The following is a 17,857-nucleotide window of genomic DNA, read 5'->3' on the forward strand; positions in this document are numbered from 1 at the left end:
CTCGATGCTTCTGTTAACAAAACCAATGATTTTTAACATCTTCTCAACATGTCCAGATAGCATCAAATATTTGTCTATACAAACCATGGCTTTTTCGTTTAGTTCAGCATTTACTATTTAGTTTGTATTGCCTCTGCTCATTCTTTCTAATGAAATGTTTAATTTCATCTGCCATGTTAATGCCTATTTTACCATTAGTCTATGATGCCCCCTGAAGCCTGCCACCATTCTAATAATTATTTATTACATCGGTTGTGTTTTGTCTGCAAACTTTGAAATGTTGCGAAGTTCAGGTCATTAATATATCAGAGGTCCAAAAACCTAACCCTGGGGAACATCACTACACTTCCCTCCAATTTATAAAACTATTCATCACTACACTTGGCTTTCAGTCCCTGAGCCAATTTTGTATCCAAGTTGCCCCTGTCCCTTTAATCTCGTGGTCTTCAATTTTGCAAACAAGTCTATTATGTGGTACTTTTTCAAATGCCCTATGAAACTCCTTTTGTACGTCAACCACACTACCCTCATCAACCCTCTCTACTTCAAATAAATCAAGTTAATCAAGCATTGGCCATCTAGAGAAAATTGACAGCTAATTTATGCACAAGTCCCATAAACAACAGAAGAAAATGACTGGTTAATCCTATTTCTGTTTGGTAGTGAGTGAGACACAAATATTGGCCAGGGCATCAGATAACCTCACTTCTTATCTAACACTTCATCTTCCGATTAGGCACATTACAGCCTTCTGGACCCAACAGAGTTCAACAACTTTAGGCAGTAAACTTCTACCTCCATCTTAAATCCCCCCCTCCCCCTTTTGTAATGGTTGTTTTCCCAGCTCCCTGGCCAAAAAGAACTCCTCCTCCAATCCCCCCTTCCGCACACACACACATGGCTACCTGTTCAGTTGCTTCCATTAACACATTCTGCTTGCTTACCTTTTGCCCCTATTAGCACTCTTCATCTTTTGGATTGGATTTGTATATTGTCACATGTACCGGGGTACAGTGAAAAATATTTTTCTGCGAATAGCTCAAACAGATCATTAAGTACATGAAAATAAAAGAAAATACATAATAGGGCAACACAAGGTACATAATGTAAATACATAGCCATAGGCATCGGGTGAAGCATACAGGGGCGTAGCATTAATCAGGTCAGTCCATAAGAGGGTCGTTTAGGAGTCTGGCAACAGCAGGGAAGAAGCTGTTTTTGAGTCTGTGCGTGTTCTCAGACTTTTGTACTTCCTGCCCGATGGAAGAAGTTGGAAGTGTGTGGAAGGCGGATGGGAGGGATCTTTTGATTATGCTGCCCGCTTTCCCCAGGCAGCGGGAGGTGTAGATGGAGTCAAAGGATGGGAGGCAGGATCGTGTGATGGACTGGGCTGTGTTCACGACTCTCTGAAGTTTCTTGCTGTCTTGGGCCGAGCAGTTGCCATACCAGGCTGTGATGCAGCCAGATAGGATGCTTTCTATGGTGCACCTGTAAAAGTTGGTAAGAGTTAATGTGGACATGCTGAATTTCCTTAGTTTCCAGAGGAAGTATAGGCATTGTTGTGCTTTCTTGGTGGTAGCGTCGACATGGGTGGACCAGGACAGATTCTTGGTGATGTGAACCCCTAGGAATTTAATGGCACCATTACACACCCTTATGTCCATGACAAATTTGTTCTTTACTGCGACCTAACCCCATTCTTCTGTTCTGCTCCACCTCCTCCGCCCCTTTCCAACAATTAAATTATTTATATTTCTACCTTTCTTCAGCTCTGTAGAGGGATCACTTACACTCAAAATGTTGACTACTTCTCTCCATAGACACTGACAGACCTCCTGCGCTTATTCAGCATTTTCTGATTTTATTTCAGATTTCCAGTATCCACAGTATTTTGCTTTTATTTGATTTCTTATCTACTTGTGCCTACCAGAGAGCAGGCAAGGCCTTGACAACTCCTACAACAATGCAGCACTCTGTCATATTACTTGTTATTTCAGTTTAGGTTCTAGATTATGTGCCTCAGTGCCTGGAGCAGGGCTTGAATCTATTACTCCCTCGTCCAAAGGTAAGAGTCATATTGCCAAGCCAAGGCTGACACCTAAATCCTCCTAGCTTCTGGGGAGATCACAAGAGAATGGTATTCATGCACCAGCTTATGTTTACACTACTAAATCTAGTTTCCTGACAACAATCACATACAGTGTGAACATTGTAAACTGGTGCATTCTCCCACACTGAGTCAATGTCAACAAATACCAAGAGAAAACCGCCTTTAAAGAGGCACTTCAGACATTAAAGTGCGCACTCTGAATAGAAGTTAATATTTAGACAAATGAAACTATGAATGCTAGTCTCAAGTATCCAATTTTAAATCTCCACATAGATGAACACATTTCTAACGATACATATGAAATAGTCCCAAGACCGGCAGGGAGGAGCTATTTTAAATAAAATTGGTACTGATTCTACAATAAGGATTTTTTACATGTCTAGAAGATAGAAAACAGGAAATATGTACATAAAATCTGTGATGCTTCAATGAATGCTGTAGTCGTATGCGGTCTGAAAGGACAGCTAGATTAGTGTTTTCAGGTGTCTGTTTAATTCCAGGCATCGTGGTGCATTTACTTCATAGTCATGTGCCCAACTGCAGAAGCACCTCCATCAGCTGTCTCCAGTTGTACTAATGCTCTCAGGAGACAAGCAATATCAGAAACCTGGGAGAGCAATATGGCGGGTTCTGATGATTGGTCCCGTACACTCCAATCCAATACCTGCATATGAACAGCAGCACCTGAAAAGCTACGGACCCTGGCTCCCTTGCACTGATTGCAAAAACAGAGAGTTAACATGAGGCAATTGTTCTTCTGGAGCAGGGTCAACAAGTCCTTCAAAATACAGGCACTTGTGAGCTAAATTATATGCTGTGGCAATCCGGGTGCTCTAGTTTCCTCCCACAAGATGTGCTTGTTAGGTGAATTGGACATTATTTTCTCCCTCAGTGTACCCAAACAGGCCGACTAGGGGATTTTCACAGCAACTTCATTGCAGTATTAATGTAAGCCTACTTGTGACACTGAAAGATTATTATTATTAGTTATTGGAACAGAGAAGATTAGACTACCAAGATCAGGTCATCTCTCATTAACTCCACTGCAATGCACAAAGGATTGCTGAGATGGTGAAACAAACATTTGATTAGGTTTGCTCATTTACTGGAAATACATTGCATTCTTTGAGATTTCATTAACAAGATATAGATCCCATCCCAGGAACATACATTTGTACAGTGCATTACGGTGTCCTCAGGAATCCCAAAGTGCTTTATAATCAATTAATTACTTTTGAAGTACAATCACTGCTGTAATGTAGGGAAAGCAAACCTGTGACCTTTACCAACGGAAAGAACAAGTGCAACAGGCGCACAGGAAATCAACGCCAACCTAAGTTACACACTATCCTGCCGTGGAAATACATCATCATCACTGTGTTAAATTCCTGAACCGCCCTCCCTAACAGCACTGAGAGACCACTTTGAAAAAAATGGGCTCCAGCAGTTCAAAGGTGGCAGTTTCTCAATAAGTATTGGCCTTGCCAGGGATGCCCACATCTCATGAATAAATGGAAGGAAACTTGGCAGGCAAAGTCATAACACACTTGAAAAATGTCATGCATGAACACTTGGACCTTTTGTTATACATTTAGTCCTCCCAAAGAATTAATTCACCATACTACATCAAAATACAGATCTATTACCTAACTGACCAAAGCACAGGACAGTGCCCCATTGACAATCCTGAATATCATCAACATAACCGTGTTAAGTGTCCTTTAGAAGCTGCCACCTTGAACTGCTGCGGTCTATTTGCTGAAAGTGGTCTCACAGTGCTGTTAGGAAGGGATTTTAACACCGTGATGAAGTAATGGTGATGTATTTCCATTGCAGGGTTAGCATTGATTTCCAATATATCTGCTACCCTTGTTCTTTCAGTTGGTGAAGGTCACAGGTTCGCTTTCCCTACATTGCAGACAGAAGCCTGTGTGGAAAGCCTGCTTGCCCTGTCAGATACAGGGAGATATTGCCATGCAATAAAGGAACGAGGGTTCAAATGAACAAGATCAACCATGAAAAACAGATGTGGAGGAGGAGAGAAGTGCAGGAAGGCAAGCTTGAAGGACAGAACGAAGAGCCTACGGAAAAAATACTATTTTAAATGACCTCATTTAGAGATGATTCATTATGCATTCTTTACTGAAAGTCACCTTCGCATACAAGTGAATAGGCTGTCACCAGGGGCTTGAATGGAGCAAGAACCATCACAAGAAATAAGCCTAGATATTTTGCGGTAGCTACATTAACACTGCCCCAGCACCAGCTTTAGACGTTCCAATAAAATGCTTCCAAAGGTGGGAGCAGGTCGACAACAGGGAAGACACAAGAATATGAAACTGTGTGGAGTCACTAGGTAGAAAACTGAGAATGAAGCAGCATAGTCCTACTGCCTGCAACTGAGAATGAAGCAGCATAGTCCTACTCAACTGCAGATGAATCAAGATGTTCATGTCACCGTTTTACTGTAATCCAGTGATGACTGAATGCTTGTGATTGTCCTGTCAAAACACCCGGACAGTCACTCGTACCAGGTATTCCTCTTGATTGAACACCTTTGCTCTTGGTCCATAGAGTACATGGAGTTTGGTTCCTCTTGTCGGAGTGCTTGCTTCATGATGAAAACAGCAGCATTACAAACAAGCAGGGGGTTCCCACAAACAGCTGTTTATTGCTTCCCAAACTCTGCAGGCATTTGAGCAGGGATAAAAGGGGCATTTTTAGGTTGACAGGTTGTAACTAGTCATAAGGATCACTGCTGGGACCTCAGCTATTTACAATCGATATTAATGTCTTAGACAAAGAGGCCAAGAGTAATGTACCCAAATCTGATGCTACAAAGCTAGGTGGGGATGCAAGCTGAAGAGGACATAACGCTGCATAGAAATATAGTCAGGTTGTGTGGGCAACAAGGTGGCAGACTGAGTATTCGGTGGAGAAGTGTGAAGTTATTTATTTTGGTTGTAAGAGAAGCAAAATAGAATGCATTGATAAAGGTACAAAACTTTAAATGTTGATATATCGAGACATGCATACCTACAAACATACATACAAATGAATTAGGAGCAGTCATATGCTATTCGACCCCTTGAGCCTGAAGATCATTGCTGATCTGATTACAGCTTCAACTCCACATTCCGCCGACCTCCAATAACCTTCAACTCCCTCGTTAGTCATAAATCTATCTACCCTTCCTTAAAAATATTCACTGACCTGGCTCCTCCGTTCTCTGGGGAAAGAGAGCTCCAAAGACTCAGTAACCTCAGAGATAAAATTTCTTCTCATCTCGTTCTTAAGCGGAGACCCATTATTATTAAACTGTGTCCGAGTTCTAGTCTCTTCCACAAGGGGCAACATCCTCTCAGCATCCGTCCTGTTAAGACACCTCGGGATCTTATATGTTTCAATTAAATCTCAATCTTCTAAACTCCAATGGGCACAGGCCCCATCTGTCCAACCTTTCCTCATAAGATAAGGTTTGCCCCCCCACCTGCCACATTTCAGGTATCAGTTGAGTGAACCTTCTTGGGCACAAGTAGCACATAGTTTTTTTGGGGTCTCTCAGAATGAAGAGGAATGACGGTGCAGGCTCAAGGGGTCACTTGGACTGCTCCTGTATATTTCCTTCTGTATTGTCATTTCGTTCAGGACAGCAACACACTGACCAAGGTCCTAAATGACACAGCCCGTGATTGTGGAGTATTGTCCCCCCTCAACATTCCTGCAGCCTTTTTAACATCAATTACCCTGCCCTCCATGGCTTCCAGCTTAGTGATACTATCTGCACCCAGTTTCACTCTTGTCTACCTGATCATGGCCAGAGCATTGCCAGCAATATCATCTCTTCCCAATGCATAAGTTCCTAAGATCCAACCTTGCCCACTCTCCACCACAATCTCAAAATGCCAGTCCTTGGCATATCTACAGCTTCCACAGGGAGACAGATACCTTCCATCAACATTCACCTGATTAGAGACTCTTGACAGTGTAGAACTCATTTAGTACTGCATTCAATGCCAGCCTGGATCATATGTTCAAATTTTGGAGGGGTTTGAACACATGACAGAGGAAAACCAGGTAAATTCATCTCATCAAAACAATTAAACTGGAAAACAGAAACCGAAGTGCTGAGAATGCACAGAAAGTCAGTCAGAATTTAAAGGGGAAGAGGTTTACATTTCAGATAAGGCCTCTTAAGAGCTCTGGTGAAGGGCCCATCCAAATAATTTTACTCCTGTTTAATCCTTTACAACTTGGCAATGAGATTGTGGTTCTAGAACTGGTGGATTTAGTTTATTTAGACTTTCAGAAGGCTTTCGACAAGGTCTCACATAGCAGATTAATATGTAACGTTAACGTGCATGGGATTATGGGTAGTGTCTTGAGATGGAAGAAAGCTGGTTAGCAGACAGTGACAAGTGGGCTACTCTCTGCTAGGAACCCAACTATTCACATTATATAGTAATGACTTGGACGAGAGAACTAAATGTATTATCTCCAAATTTGCAAATAATTTCATAGAATTTACAGTGAAGGAGGCCATTCGGCCCATCGAGTCTGCACCGGCTGTTGGAAAGAGCAACCTTCCCAAGGTCCACACCTCCACCCTATCCCCATAACCCAGCAACCCCACCCAACACTGTGTGCAATTTTGGACTCAAAGAGCAATTTAGCATGGTCAATCCACCTAACCTGCACATCTTTGGACTGTGGGAGGAAACCGGAGCACCCAGAGGAAACCCACACACACACGGGGAGGATGTGCAGACTCCGCACAGACAGTGACCCAAGCCGGAATCGAACCTGGGACCCTGGAGCTGTGAAGCAATTGTGCTATCCACAATGCTACCGTCCTGCCCTGAAGTTGGGTGGAAGGGTCAGCTGTGAGGAGGATGCAGAGATGCTTCAGCAAGATTTGGTCGGGCTGCGATTGGGCATATACATGGCGGGCGCAGTATAACGTGAATAAATGTGAGGTTATGCGCTTCGTTGGAAAAAAACGAAGGCAGATCATTTGAATAGGTGCAAATTGAGGGGTGGATACTCAGTGAGGCCTTGGTGTCCATGTGCATCAGTAGCTGAAAGTAAGCATGCAGATACAGCAGGCAGTAAAGGCGGCAAATGGTACATTGGTCTTCATAGCGAGAGGATTAGAGTACAGGAATAGGGATGTTTTACTGCAACTGTATAGGGAGAGGACACATCTGGAGTATTGAGTGCAGTTTTGATGTCCTTATCTGAGGAAGGATGTTCTTGCTATGGAGGGAGTGCAGCGAAGGTTTACCAGACTGATTCCTGGGATGGCAGAACTGTCATATGAGGAGAGACTAAGATGGTTAGGATTATATTCATTGGAGTTTAGAAGAATGAGAGGGGACCTCATAGAAACTTATAAAATTCTAACCGGATCGTCAAGGTAGAATCACAAAGAATATTCCTGATGGTGGGTCAGTCCAGAATTAGAGGTCACCGTTTGTGGATAAGGGGTAAACCTTGTAGGACTGAGGTGAGGAGAATTTCTTCACCCGGAGTGGTGAATCTGTGGAATTCTATCACACAGCAAGTTGAGGCCAAAGCATTGTGTAATTTCAAGAGGGAATTAGGTAGGGCTGAAGATACCACGGGATTATTGGGGAGGAAGGCGGGATCAGGGTATTGAACTGGATGATCTGCCATGATCATAATGAATGGCCTCTTCCTGCTTCTATTTTTTCATTTATGTTTCTATGTATGTTTAGCAATTGTCGCACGAGTCATTAATGATGGACACTGCATTCATGATGGACATGAATCCTGTATTTTATTGCACAGGCAAACCTGATTAATACACAAATGACATACTGGCAATTATGTTGCAACCCTGGAGCCAGCTGCTAAATATGTATATCTGACAGCTGTTGCTTATATCAATGAAAAAGTATGTTGCATTAGACACCTTACAAAACTAGACAATACATTGAATGTTTTCTAGTGTCCATTATGGTTTTAGATAAGTACTCAGTGCTGATATGCAATTACACAGGTAGAGTTACATGTAGCAAAAATAACACAGGTCAAGTGAATACTTTGCAATTGACTATCAAACCATGTAGTGGTCGTTTATATGAAACTCTGACACCACCTCACTTTCCCATTTTCATAGATTTCATAGAATTTACAGGGCAGAATTGTAATCTTGATTTTATAAAGCTACAAGACCTATAAAAAAACCTTTCAAAAGATTCCAATTAAAACTCCAACATCTGAGTATTTAGTTTACTTATTCACATGATCAAGAATGGAATGCAAGATTGTTTTAATGTATGACTTTTATTCATCCTTAGTGTTGTCAAATCAACCTCCATTATCAACATCCTGGTGGTTACCATTGACCAGAAATTGAACTGGACTAGCCTACAAGAGTAGATCAGAGGCTGGGAGTCCTGCAGCAAGAAACTCAGCTCCTGACTCCTCAAAGCCTTTCCGCCATCTGAAAGGCACAAGTTAGGTGTGTGATGGGATACGCTCAACTTTCCTGGATGAGTGCAGCTCTAACAACAATCAAGGAGCTCAACACCATCCAGTATAAAGGAGCATACTTGATTAACACCCCATCCACAAACATTCATTCCATCTATCACCGATTCACCGTGGCAACGTGCACCACCCTGCAGGAACACACCAAGCCTCCGGAGACAGCATCTTCCAAACCCACAACTGCGACCATCTAGGAGGACAAGGGCAGAAGACACATGGGAACACCACTACCTGGAGGTTCCCCTGAAAGCTATCCTGAATTGGAATATTATCACCGTTCTTTTACGGTCACTGGGCCAAAATCCTTGAACTCCCTCCCCAATAGCACTGTGGATGTATCTACACCACATGGACTGCAGTGGTCCAAGGACGCTCATAATCATCTGCTCAAGGACAGTTAGGCATGGGCAATAAATGCTGGCCTAGTCAGTGACAGCCAGATCCCAAGAAGTAAAAAGCTTGTCTCAAGTCTATAGCCTGACAAACTACTTTGATGATAGAGCCTTCAAAGAACCACCAGAGGAACGAGGGGCTGAACAGCCTCCCCTGGGCTGTACGATCCTAAGAAAAGTACTGCATATATAGATCCTCTTCCTTCGTCTCCTTTTTGTTCAATTTAAATTTAGCTTAGTTGCATATTCCTATTTTTATTTTCATTGCTTCTCCTCACCCTATTACAACAGATCTCGACTGGCTCCCCAAAGGGCCTCAGTATACAGAACACAGTTTGGCATTTTCTAACTCGAGTCAAGGCCAATGGAATGGAGGAGCTGGATTTCCTTAAGTACAAACTCCTGCACACAGCTGTCCAGGACATACCTACTGCAACCACTGCTCAGAAATAAAATACCAGTCGTTACATGTCATGGCGAAAAAGAATCTAATTTCAGAACCTTTTCTTAAAAGGCGAACATATGAAGTGCTTAACCTTTTCAACCTCAATTTTAAATCAGACTTTCATCAACCTCACAGCGAAGGGTTTAAAGCAACTCGAGATGAAAGAAATCCAACAAAAAAAACTCAGCCCAAGATAAAACAAGTGACTCGAATCGTAGGAAAATGTTTACAGGGCTCTGGTCCAATTGCTGCAGTAATTTGTTACTCACTTCCACCCAGTTATGTAAAGGGCCTCAATCTGAGCGAACATCTCATCGCTATTAGAGCCCTCTGATATCATCACATGTGGCAATGCATTCATATTATCTGCTTTCCATAGTTTATATTTAGTCCATCACAAACTGTTCCTCAGAGAAGTGCAAGTAAGTTTCAGCCTGCAAACATCCATCAACGTCAATTCCTCTCACACGGTGCAGCTTTACCAGTCTGTTACACTCATCACTTGTGGTCACTGAACTATTTTAGCTCCTGGTTCAATAATGCCGGGATTTTAAAAATTCTTGTCCTTGTTTTCCAATTTGTGCAGCCTCATTCTCCCTGGCCTCTTGGCTTCATCAATGGCAGCTCTGTCTTCAGCTGCCTGGGCCCTAACCTCTGGAATTCCCTCTCTAAGCCTCTCTTAGGGCTGTGAGAAACACAACAGCCAATTTACACACAGCAAGGCCCCACAAACAGAAATTAGATAAACGACCAGCAATTCAGTACAGTACAGACACAATTTGGGACATACATACACAAATCTTTGAAAGCAACAGTGCAAACAGAGGTGGCCATTAAAAGGCAGATGTGATCTTTGGCTTTATTAATGGAGGCAGAGTGTACAAATAAATGCAAATAAATTATATAAAGCCTTTAAAAATCAATGGTTGGGCCTCATCTGGTGTAGCTGGTCCATTTGTGGGTACCACACTTTAGGAAGGATATCAAGGTCTACATAAAGAGAATGCAGAAGACATTTACTAGAATGATACCAAAGGTGAGGGATTTATGCGCAGTTTTAATTGCAGTGTTCAAAATAGCACAGATACACACACTATCTTGATCTGGAATGAACGGTCTGAAAATACATTTATTAGCTATGGGGAACAGAAGGATTGCGGCACTAATTGGACTGAACAATCTCCTTCAGTATTGAATCATTCTATGATTCTGCTTTAATGATCTTGGTTGAGGGATAATTATTGGCCCGGATAGCCAGAACTGCCTTGACCTTTTTCAGAATACTGCAGTACTGTGGGATCTTTTACATCCACCCAAGACAGCAGATGGGGCCCTGGTTTAACGATCATCTGAAAGATGGCACCACAGACAGTGCAGTAAAATTCCCTTTGTACTGCACCCAAGTGCCAGCACAGCAGCAAGCTTCAACATCAGGCCTTGTAGTGGTATGGTTGCAAATGACTGATGCAAATTCCAGCATGAAAAATATCAATTGAAAACACAACCAAAGCACGGACTCCAGAAGACAGAATTGAGGGAAAAAAAGGAGAAAAAGTTTATTCTCAAGCAATCAGTCCATGAAATTAAAAAAAAAACAGTCCTGGACATGTTATGGCACAGTGACAATAAGATAAAAAGCCAACTGCTCAATGGCTGTTCAGAAGAATAAAGGATGATCTTATCAGCGAGTTTACATTCTGACCCCTAATCAGCGCTCACCTAGAGCTTTACTATTGTGAGGCAATCTAGAACGAGTGGCCATCGTTTTAGGATAAGGGGCAGCAGATTTAAAACAGATGAGGAGAAACTACTTCTTTCAAAGGGTCGTGAATCTATGGCATTCACAACCTCAGCTTGGTGGATGCAGAGGCATTGAATAAATTTGAGACACAGAATTTTAATTAGTAATGGGTTGATAGATTATGGGGAACAGGCAGGAAAGTAGAGTTGAGGCCGAGAGGAGATCAGCCACGATCACATTGAATGGCGGAGCGGGCAGGAGGGGTTGAATTGCCTACTTCTGCTCTTAGTTCTTACTGACATTTTCAAGTATCGAGAGATATGCAGCAAAAATGGGCAAACAGAGCAGAGGGACAAATCTATGATCCAGCTGAAAAATTGAATAGGTTGCAGCAATTGAGTGGCTGATCTCTCGTGCTTACTGACATTATATAGGACTACGACACAGGTCATAATCAAAGTTGCTAAAAAAAAACAATGATTTACTAATTGAAGGTGAAAGGCGACGTGTATCAAACGGGACAGCTTTTTGCACATTCACTAATATGTGCATTTGTGCCTGGCCTCATTTAGCAACGTTTCAAGGAGCAAGAGGAATAAAGTGCCCGGCTGAAAACATTTCTTAATTTGAATAAAACGCTAGGCTGCTTCACTGAAAGCAGAATCTCATTTCCGTGACAAAGACCAGCAATGCCGCTGAGAGATCTGGTGCAGGTCAAACTGGATTGTCGCTTCTAAATCCTGGGTTATTTTTATAAAGATGGTTTTAAAGACAATGTTGTAATTCTGTCTCTACTGCAGACAGGGAGATGTGGGTGGAACAGTCGGATCATTTCATTAATAGCAGAGCTGTAATACTTGAGCATACGTGGATCTTTTTGTCTTGGACACTGATCTTTTAGTTTACTTTCAAAATTCCTTTTAAATCAAATAAATCCTTCAGAAGGTAAAGAAATAAACTCAACAGCAGTAGCTTAAAATTGAGAAAATTGTCTCGGAACAGAATCCATCTAAGGGAATAATTTACGATATGCAATTAATTATGGATTAGGAGTTGCTGACAATTAGTATTATTCTGGCAGTCTGAAATGGAAGCACCAGAGTAGTGAAATGATCCCAAATCATGAAAGCAGTAGAGATCTTACAGGCTACTTCAATTCAGCTGAAAATGGATAATTACCGATTTATCAAATATACTGCATGAAAAGAGTAATCTCAGTTCATATTATTAGACAGAGTATCCTTTTATTATGAATCTTCAGATGCAATTACACTCAAGGTTTTATGCATCAAAAACTGTCTGCATTCATACAGGTTTGTGTCTCAGATTGAGATGTAACCTATTATGGATACATTACTGATTGACTGAGTCTCAGCTCAACAATTGAGCTAAAAATGGACTAAATTTGGTACAATTTAATATTGCTGTTCAAAAGCTGAAATACTTTGGATGCTAAAATAAAAACAGAAAACTCTGGACATACTCAGCAGCAGCTAAAGTCCCACAGTATTTTCTACTGCCTCAAAAGAGAGCATTTAGAGGAAGCCTGCCACCTCCACTTCTTTCCAGTGATCCGGAAATAGCGCAACAGTGAGTGAAGGAGCACCTAGTAAGTGAGAGAGCAACATGTACCTACTCGTACACTGATAGTCTCAAGATACAGTCACATCTATCAACCAATTATGGTTGCATTGACGTTGGGGTGAAGTACTGTTGCAGGAAGGCAGAGTACCCCTTTTGATGCTGCACAATGCCTCCAATGCCATCACTGAGTATGCTGCTGATTGAACAGTTGATCACATAGGCAACCACATATGTGAAATGTAAGTACACCACATCTCTCCGATTGTCATGCTTTTAACGTGGTCATTTTGACGGTAGTAAGTGAAGTGAATTTTCAGAACAATCACTGTCTGTAGTTGCACAAGTTTGCTGAAAGGATAAGACAGGAATTTTCAAACAAATGCAAAGTTGATTTCTTTTTATAACAGCCAAATACTGCCAAGATGTTCTGTCCTGAATCAGGAACAGCGTCACCTGAGGACACAGTCAGACAGCTGAGTTGCAGTCTCTGTCAGACTTTCAGAAAATATTTATAACCATTCGCTTACTCAGTCTCTCTGGCATTCTTCCAGCTTCCTCATTTATTCAGGAGCAGTACTAATCCAGGAGTAGCTCCTACAAAGGAACTCATTAGGTTTAACTTTAAAATGAATACAAATGCTTTATTGAATCATCTGAAAAGCCACTGCTGTATTAGAACAAGCTATCAGTGTTTCTGACAAAGGGCCAGTGTGCACAGAAGTTCAAATTTCTTGCAACTTCCGTCATAACAGATCCCTGCTATAGGGCATTCAGTTTTCATTTTCCTTCCATGCCATTTTCACTTCAAGGTCATTTAAACAGGTAAAACTACTTGTGGGTTACAATACTTACACGCTACAGGCCACATATTTTAATATTGGAGCATCAGCTATGGCTGTGTCTGTACTGTGGATCAGTTGATAGCACCGTCATTTCTGTGATAAAACAGGTGGGTTAACTTAGCTGAAGAACTGGAGACATGATGTCTGCAATCCTTGCAGACAGGACAGTCCAGAGAGATGTTTTTTGGGTGAGGCAGGGCTAATTTAAAAACAGATAGTGAAAGGCAATAAAACCCATCTATCAAATCAAAGAGGAAATGGTAAACTAGGGAAAATTTATTTAAAGGTCGATTTGAGGTCAGCCCAAAGCAGGCTATGCTGTTATGGAGGTCGGTGGAGCGTTGGGAAGTTCTCTGGATTCAGTTTATCAGGGTATTTTAATGAGCGTTAGTTGCAGTTTGATCTTGCATGGTTTGCAGCTCACAGGGAAGACTGCCAAAGTAAATGACCATTAGATAGACTTGCACTGTAAGCATAGAAAACAATTAACTTCATTATTCACCATGTGGAATGTAGGTGAGGTTTAATCTCAAAATTTGAATTTTGCAAGGAAACAGGAGTTGGAAAATTGCCTAGCTGGAAGCGACAATAACCAATAGTGGAAGAATCTGCAATAGTCCCCCACAGAGTCTTTGGCAAAAACCAACCAACAGGTCAGCTTGGAAGTACTGAGAAAGTTACTAAAACAAGTGAATGAGGCATCCATGGTCAGGAGGTGATAAATTATACTTTTACTCCGAGAATAGCTGAAGCTAAGGAGAATTTTGAAGCAATTGTGGTATACTGAGTGTTCCCTATAGAAGTAAATAACTTGAAGAATGATGCGGCCTTTAAAAGAATTTCTGGGGGAAGTAGTAAATCGAAACACAATACCGAGGGCGGCATGGTAGCAGTGGTTAGCACAGTTGCTTCACAGTTCCAGGGTTCCAGGTTCGATTCCCGGCTTGGATCACTGTCTGTGCGGAGTCTGCACGTTCTCCCCGTGCCTGTGTGGATTTCCTCCGGGTGCTCCGGTTTCCTCCCACAGTCCAAAGCTGTGCAGGTTAGGTGGATTGGCTATGCTAAATTGCCCTTAGTGTCCAAAAAGGTTTGGTGGGGTTGCTGCTTTATGGGGATGAGGTGTAGATATGGGCTTAGATAGGGTGATCACATAGGCCTGTGCAGGCTCGATGGGCCACGCCTATTAACTTCCACTGAAATACAGCCGCAGATTTCTGTCTGACCTTAAGGCTCAGTCAGGTGAGAATAGTGTAATGGGTTCCAGAGTCCTTTCGTGGAATGCACATCAGGAGAGAAGAAGCATGTCCCCTTATTTTACAGCATTCACTACCATACAGTGGTTAAGTTTGATGGTCCCAATCATTTAGCAAAACCAAGGAGAATCAAGGTAAGCGGGTAAATCAGGTGCTCAATGGAACCCTGGGAGCAAGGTGGGGAGAGAGATCAGCAGTGGGCCGGGCGCTCAGTGGTGGAGTGGGGGGTAACTACATTGCCCTCGACATCAGATGTTACGGGCCCTTGTGTTCCATATTGTGAATTCCTGCTTTATACTTAGTTGGTTACCAAGATTTTGCCTCTCTGCTGAGTCATGCAGACTCAAAAAAGGAACTCTAGTTTCTCCCTCAGTTGCTGCCAGGCCGGCTGAGTATTTCTAGCATCTTCTGTTTCTATTTGTTTAGAGTCAACCTGTTTTGCGACTGTATTTGACGCTACAGCAAACTGTGGGCCTCCCAAGGTTAATACTCAGATGTTGTTGGTTTTTTATTACCTCATGGCTCATCAAAAGTACTTGTCATGGATTTGGCAAGGGCGACAGACTCGGCAAACCACATTCGGCTTTGACGGTAGGATTCAGACCACAATCACCCAAGGTTCAAGGGGCAAGACCTATTTCTCCCTCAGGAACATTTTGAGGCATGTACGGTCTTGCCCACTGATAGGTTAGGGGAGGGGGTTTGTCCAAAGATGTGGGTTTTGGGCTGTCTGTAACACACGTAAGTAAGAACCTGAAGCTCAACTGTGACCAAGACAAGTTTTGGGGTTCCCATCACTGCAGGGGACACCAAGCATTCGGAGTGTGTACTAGGTGTGTGCTTTCCATTCTGTAGGTATTAACTGACATTTCTTGTTAAAAGGAAACTGTGTGATTGTTTGAGACAGAGGAATGCACTTCATGGAACAGCAAGTTAAAGTCTGTCGAGGAAGTCAGAGAGAGAGAGGTGTTGAAATTTGTAACTGACAAAATTTTCAATTGACAAACTGACAATTAATTCCCGGTGAAAGATATTTCTACACCATCATTTTAGCACACGGTCATGTTCTGGATTTCCAAGTGTCAGTTCCCAGGTCTTGGTTATTTGACTTATCTTTTGAAAAATATATTATAAATAGCAGAAAGGACAGAAAGCATGAATTCTTACCTGAGCACGAAAGTTCGAGATGGTCGTAGTTTCTATATCCTTCTTCCCCAATATTTCCATTTTTACTGGAGTGTTGGGGAAGTTAAAAGCAAAGTAATCTAAAAAGTCTGGCAGATAAGCTGCTGCTCCATGTACGATGGCCATTACATAGTGCGCCGCACTCTTCTCGTTTTCACTGAAAGTCAAAGCAAGAAATTCTTCAGCAAACCTCTCCATCTCCATAGGAGACAAGAAAGAGAGTTCGTCCATGTAGGCATGGAGCACTGGCGCACCACCATTTGGTTGATGCTCCACGTGGATGAAGTGAGCGAATTTAGAGGAACCTGTCCGCAAGAGTCCCTTGCGTACACAGTGGTCTCTGTGGGATAAGTATGGTAACTGTGCACCTGAAGGGATAGTACAATTGCTCATTTTTAGATCCAACCTGCCAAGCTGTTCAATATGTTCAACGGAGGCTTTGCTGATTACACTCAACTCGTCAGAAGAACCATGCCCCAAAGTGTCCAGCTCAATGTGAGTGATTCCCGCACATGTAGTCTGCACTTCTTTGTTGTACATTTTTAGCCGCCTCGGTCGCTCACCTTCCCGATGTTTCTTTTTCTTCTTTTTCTTTGTTTTTTTGCCCAGGTACTCATCTGGTCGCCGGCTTTTCCCATTTTCATCGGAGCCACCTGTGATGGGGAATAAATTCCAAGATTGCATCAAATCTATACTGTACAACACACATTCAAACCCAACGTTTCACGTTTCCATCTCAAGGTTATGCAAAGGCAGAATCAGTGACAACAAAGGAATGACCCGATGTTAACATGCCTGGTGAAATAGGATTATGTGGTGTTATCTAACCTATTATGGTGCAACAGGAACAATTCTACTGCATAGGATTAAGTTTTTAAAAACATTCCATTTAGCTGGGAATGCTCAGTATTCGATTGTTCTTTCGTCGGGGTTAGATAGAAAGCAGTTGAGGCAAAGACATTGTATGTTTTCAAGGAGTTAGATTTAGCTATTGGGGCTAAAGGGATCAAAGAGCATGGAGGGAAAGCATAAACAGGTTATTGAGTTGGATAATCAGCCATGATCATAATAAATGGTGGAGCAGGCTCAGAGGGCCGAATGATCTACTCCTGCTGCTATTTTCTATGTTTCTAAACATTTTTTTTTTTAATACATAGCTGGAACGATGAAAGCACATTTGGCTGGTGGTTGAAGTATTAAGTTTAGTTGATATTTCTGACTGACCCAGGGTACAAAATATACATACAGCATGGAAATGAAAGAATGTTAACCTTTAAGCTTCTGTTAGTGCTGTCTGTGTGAAACACCAGGCTAAACAATCTGATGTATTAAGTCTCATTATACATTTAATTAGAGTTAAATTTCTGATTTGTTTAACACACAACTTTAAATATTTTAATTAAGGGATGCTACACACCAACAGACAAGTTTACAAGTTCCCTTTTGATGTGTATACTGTCAGTATTATAGATTTGGAAAATTGGAATCAAGTTTCAAATGATTGGAACATATTTGGCTGCCTGAAGTTCTCATGACAGGTGTAATATTGACTTGATACTCAAGATATAATCTGCAGATTAACCCAAGAGATTTTTCAACATTACAGGACATTGTATAAAACAATCTTGGACAAGGAAGGCCATATGGCCCATCATAATGTGACTTCCTGTGACTGCTTTGCTACTAGCCGGACGATATAATTATACAGATGCTGTTGATTTTTACTCTAGAATCTATTAAATCCTCTAGATCTCTACCAACTTATTTCAACCTCCATGAAGTACTCACA

General features: G+C 41.9%; 1 protein-coding gene across 1 annotated transcript in view; it reads right to left on the minus strand.

The window, feature by feature from the left end:
• Positions 1-17,857, minus strand: part of LOC140393776 (lysine-specific demethylase 9-like) — an 83,084-nt gene that overhangs the window by 46,448 nt on the left and 18,779 nt on the right. The window contains exon 2 of the mRNA XM_072480186.1: positions 16,051-16,721. Within this exon, the coding sequence (XP_072336287.1) occupies positions 16,051-16,721 (671 nt within the window). The remainder of the gene's footprint in view (positions 1-16,050; positions 16,722-17,857) is intronic.

The sequence above is a fragment of the Scyliorhinus torazame genome, chromosome 17 (assembly GCF_047496885.1).
Source record: "Scyliorhinus torazame isolate Kashiwa2021f chromosome 17, sScyTor2.1, whole genome shotgun sequence".
In the NCBI taxonomy this organism is placed as follows: Eukaryota; Metazoa; Chordata; class Chondrichthyes; order Carcharhiniformes; family Scyliorhinidae; genus Scyliorhinus; species Scyliorhinus torazame.